The sequence below is a fragment of the Phytophthora infestans genome, genomic scaffold (assembly GCF_000142945.1).
Source record: "Phytophthora infestans T30-4 supercont1.302 genomic scaffold, whole genome shotgun sequence".
NCBI classification, from domain to species: Eukaryota; Oomycota; class Peronosporomycetes; order Peronosporales; family Peronosporaceae; genus Phytophthora; species Phytophthora infestans.
The window spans coordinates 51,457-55,942 of record NW_003303457.1 but is presented as its reverse complement, the minus strand read 5'-3'; the positions used below and the strand labels follow the sequence as shown (position 1 = coordinate 55,942).

Genomic DNA, 4,486 nt, shown 5'->3' with positions numbered 1-4,486 from the left:
ATACATGAGTTGTCCCCCGCCTCACAATGCATGTGATGCAGATAAAAACCATGCACCTTAACCGCAGTACTATCCAATTTAAGAAACGCGTCCCACGAAGTCGCCTCATCTACTGAAGATAACGGGGATATCGTGGTAGCACTATGCCTACTTCTACTGATGAAATTTAAGGTCTCAGTACACCAGCACTGGACAAGACGACGGCCAGGATTCCGACTCTTCGCTTGAGTATGAGGACTCTGGTAATCCGGTTGGCTTCCCGCTCTGTCCAATGATTTGGACCGCACGATGGCTACTTACACAAGTCTGAGCTACTACACCTTTGCCAGTCCAAATCGGCGACAGTGTAAAGCAAAGTGGAACGTCCCGTAATTAAAAATTTTTCATTTTTGAAAATTTTTTTTTTAGAAAAATGATTCTAAGAAGTAAATCACGAGGAGCGTGAAATTTATGCAGAATATGTTTGTGATATGGGCAACCATATTCACAGTAGGGTGTGAAAATTGAAGAATGAGTGCGCTTTGGTTTTGTCGGACATTTCTCAGCTACTGTATTGCATGGCCGAACTACCTTTTGTAATGAGAGATTTTGCTGTACTCATGTCAAAGCATGGTGAAGTCATGAAAACGTAGAAACATGGAATCCTATTTGTTTTGGACTTAGAAAGTATGTCTACTCGGCTAGCTTCTTTTTGCCGTTGCTTTCGTCGCTGAACTCCATGATGATACGCAGGATATCCCATCGACGGCGTAACAATCCATTCGGCCTTGTAATTGCCGCCTGCTCCCTTCTAGAATCGGCGTCAGATGTACAAGCAGATGAATACCCCGCATTTATTACCGTCTTTCTGGATGGGGTTATCCACGGCCGTGATGCTAAAAGTATTCTAAAGGTTTTTCTTTACGATCTCATCTGCCAGCTCTGCAAGCAAGTAGTTGTTAGCGCGCTTGTCCATACTATCATAGCAGCACACAGCCTGCGTAGATCCATCCACCACGAGGCCGGTCCGACATTGCGTGTCTACGAACGACCATTGTAACACTTGCCACTTGCGGCCGTTGCGTCTTCAGCACGAAACGCTTGTTGAGAACTTAAATCCTTCTCTCAGACATAGTCATCGTCAAAACATGGTCCTTTCGTACTGCACAGCATAGTAAGTGCATGTTGTGGGGGAGAAGGGAGAGAGCGTATTTAAACTGTCGTGGACAGGTCAGTGGGCTTAGTTGCGTTGAGAGAGCGAAACGTTGAATGGGGAGCAGCGAACATCTCGCGACGCGCGGCAGAAAATTGAGTAGCCACAAATCAGTAAATAAAAATATGTTTTTTTAATTTACAAACATGACCAATCATAGTTAAAACCTACGAAAAACAGACTTAGAAAACACGGACTGGAACTTTTGCGTATTTTGCCGATCGCGATGGAAAACGGCAAACGCTTGCTGTTGTTCGAAGTCGATAGAGCGAAATCAAGGTACTTGATCTTGTTCTCTGGATAGCCTCGTCCACCTCATTCGTCTCATAAACCTGCGGCGTGTGACGCTAGCTTAATGCGCCCAGCAGTACCAACCCAACACACCAACCTTGCCGTCACTCTCTCAATTGTCCCGGACTCCATGGCAGAGACTATTGACACAAGGGGGGAATGGGTGTCACGAGACTGCAAATATCCAAACCTGGAGGTCTTGGCGGGGATTTTTTAACCCTCCTATACTCAAACCCAGACCTTCCTCGGCATGAACCCTATACGGCCGAGCGAGGCTTAGCCATGCTTGGTCTTGGGTTTAAGCCGCGCGCTTCACACACGCACGCATGGATTCGTGTTGCCGAGCGAGTCCTCCTCTCTATTTCGTACTTTATTGGGAAAATGTGTCGCCTTACAAATCCCAAGTACCGATACAAAACTCCCCTTGTGTCAATTGTCACTCTCCGGAATCCATCACTTTCACTGTTGTTTAGTAATACTTCAGCTAGTCGAAAGTTAGCCACAAATGATTGGTAAATAAATGTCAATTCCGCAATCTACTAAATCGTTTTAACCAATATTAGGATGGTATTTAATAATATCGTTTTGTCTCAAAAGAAAAAAAATTGGTAATCTTTTTCATTAACTGGTCTACCAGATGATATTATCGCTGTATTAACCCTATCGTGGTACGAGGTAGCAAATTGCTGCCTTCAATCGCTTTGTCGAAAGTTGGAACTCAAAGAGACCCTTAAAAAGAAGCAAAATGCTACGTTGTTTACTTTTAGCCAATCATTTGCAGGTGTGTCGAGGCTAGGAATAGTACGAAAGGGAAAGTGCGCGCGACTAGTGAAATGATAATGAGAATTTTGCCGGAAAACGTACTTTTCTCACCCCTACTAACGTCGTTTTTGCTTTAGGATGCTAAGTTTGATAATAAATCCGGCGTGCACATCTCGATACCTATCATTTATCGTGTGGAGGACGGGCGCCCGACGAAGGCATCTACTTAGCAAAATACAGCCATACATACTGAAACTTCGACATATTCATAGATACATTGTTCTCGCCGCTATGCGAACAAACTTTGTCAACGGGGAGGACAAACAGCTTCTATCCCTCGCCTATGAGTGTGAGGCTGCGGGGAGGCGCATTTCATGGAAAGACCGCGCGAGCAGGATGCGGAGGAAACGTCACCCTGGTGAACTGGAGCAGAGGCTACGAGCGTTGAAGCGCACCTACGGGAAAGACATTGCGCGATTTCCACGGTGTTTACGACCCAGAGCGGCGATTGAAGACACCCAGTCCGTTAAGCCTTCTATATGTACTCCCCTACTTGCTAGTCAAGCTGAAATGGCCATCCAAGACATCTACAGTAGTGTTTCTGCAGCCGACATTCGCCAAGAAGCTGGAAAGACGGACGAGAATGCTGGTGAAATGCTGCCCGCGGCAGTCACAAGTATCTTACAGATGATAGGAGAGGTGCGGCAGGAAGACGTGTTTCTCGATGTGGGGGCGGGACTTGGCCATGTTGTCGCGCAGGTTGCTCTTCAGACAAACGCTCATCGTTGTCTAGGCATCGAGAAACGGCATGACGTTGTTAGCGCTGGAGCGAGATGCGTACAGTCGCATGCGTCTCTGTTTGGTCATCTACGGAAAGTACTAGTTTTCACTGGAGATGTACTTGACACTCCACTTTCGACACGCGCGCCATTTAAAGCAGCAACACTTATTTTCTTGAATGATTTTTATTCACTGAACAGGCAAAGGTTGTTGTCCAAGAAGAGCTCAGTGGTATGCCGAATGCACGAGTAATAGTGTCGACGTCGTTGTATTGTCTTCGTCACAGAGATTCTTGCCGGAATTTATTTTGTGCAAGATGGAAGCGAGCTGGGAACTACGTATGGTCATTGTAGCTGGGAGTCTCAGCGAGTTCCATTTTACCTATATGGCACCTCTAATGTTGGAGAGCTGCCGGAGGCCTAAATATGAAAACACGATGCCGGGAAAAACTAGAACCGCCGACACTCTTTCAGAGGGTGGTCATATTTCGGGGGTACACTTAGCACGATTTTTATGTTCAGGAGATTCTGGCTCACCACCGGACACGAGATCGCTGCAGCCTTCAGTAGCTCAGCCAAGGGACTCGAGTCGAACACTTTGTCGCTGTGGAAATATTCCTCGAATGAATCAATGCATGTGGCCAATTTCTGTAGCTCCAGTGACGCGTCCGTCTTGGCTGCAGCCTGGTTCAGACTGCTCTTCCACTCCGCGTACTCGACAGTAGCCAATTTCTTGTCTGCCGCAGCACTTGTAAACGGTTGAAAGAACTCGTCGCTATTGACAGGTGGTGACGGGTTTTGGATGTGCAAAGTCTGGCCCAAAGCCTCGGCCAGACGCACAGCGGAGAAGTGAACAAGGGCACGAGCTGCGTAATCCACTGGGGTCATATCGAAGTACCTATCGGAACGAGCAGGCACAGCACCGAGTTCGGCACAACCCTTAAGTAGCAGGTAGATGAAGTCACTGGCTTTCCACTGGCCGGTGAGAGACGACGGAGCCATGTTTTTTCCTGGACGTAAAATGGATACAGGGAGCCCACGGTGAGCAGCTTCGTGACACATTTGCCCAGCCACTTACTTGCTCTGTGCAGAAGGGAACAATGGCACGAGCTGCGTAATCCACTGGGGTCATATCGAAGTACCAATCGGAACGCGCAGGCACAGCACCGAGTTCGGCATAACCCTTAAGTAGCAGGTAGATGAAGTCACTGGCTTTCCACTGGCCGGTGAGAGACGACGGAGCCATGTCGCCTGGACGTAAAATGGATACAGGGAGCCCACGGTGATCAGCTTCGTGACACATTTGCTTAGCCACTTACTTGCTCTGTGTAGAAGTGAACAATGGCACGAGCTGCGTAATCCACTGGGGTCATATCGAAGTACTAATCGGAACGCGCAGGCACAGCACCGAGTTCGGCACAACCCTTAAGTAGCAGGTAGATGAAGTCACTGGCTTCCACTG

The 4,486-nt window shown here is 47.6% G+C and overlaps 2 protein-coding genes across 2 annotated transcripts; one reads left to right on the top strand and one right to left on the bottom strand.

Moving 5' to 3' along the window:
- Positions 1 to 2,509: 2,509 nt before the first annotated feature.
- Positions 2,510 to 3,128, top strand: PITG_21387 (uncharacterized protein; the record flags this gene model as incomplete). The annotated part of the gene is made up of 2 exons (XM_002895003.1): positions 2,510 to 2,944; positions 3,039 to 3,128. The coding sequence occupies 2 exons, from the start codon at positions 2,816 to 2,818 to the stop codon at positions 3,126 to 3,128; spliced, it is 219 nt and encodes a 72-aa protein (XP_002895049.1).
- Positions 3,129 to 3,474: 346 nt separating this feature from the next.
- Positions 3,475 to 4,486, bottom strand: PITG_21386 (uncharacterized protein; the record flags this gene model as incomplete). Its single annotated transcript, XM_002895002.1, has 1 exon — positions 3,475 to 4,486. One exon carries the CDS (start codon positions 4,024 to 4,026, stop codon positions 3,475 to 3,477), a length of 552 nt encoding a protein of 183 aa, XP_002895048.1.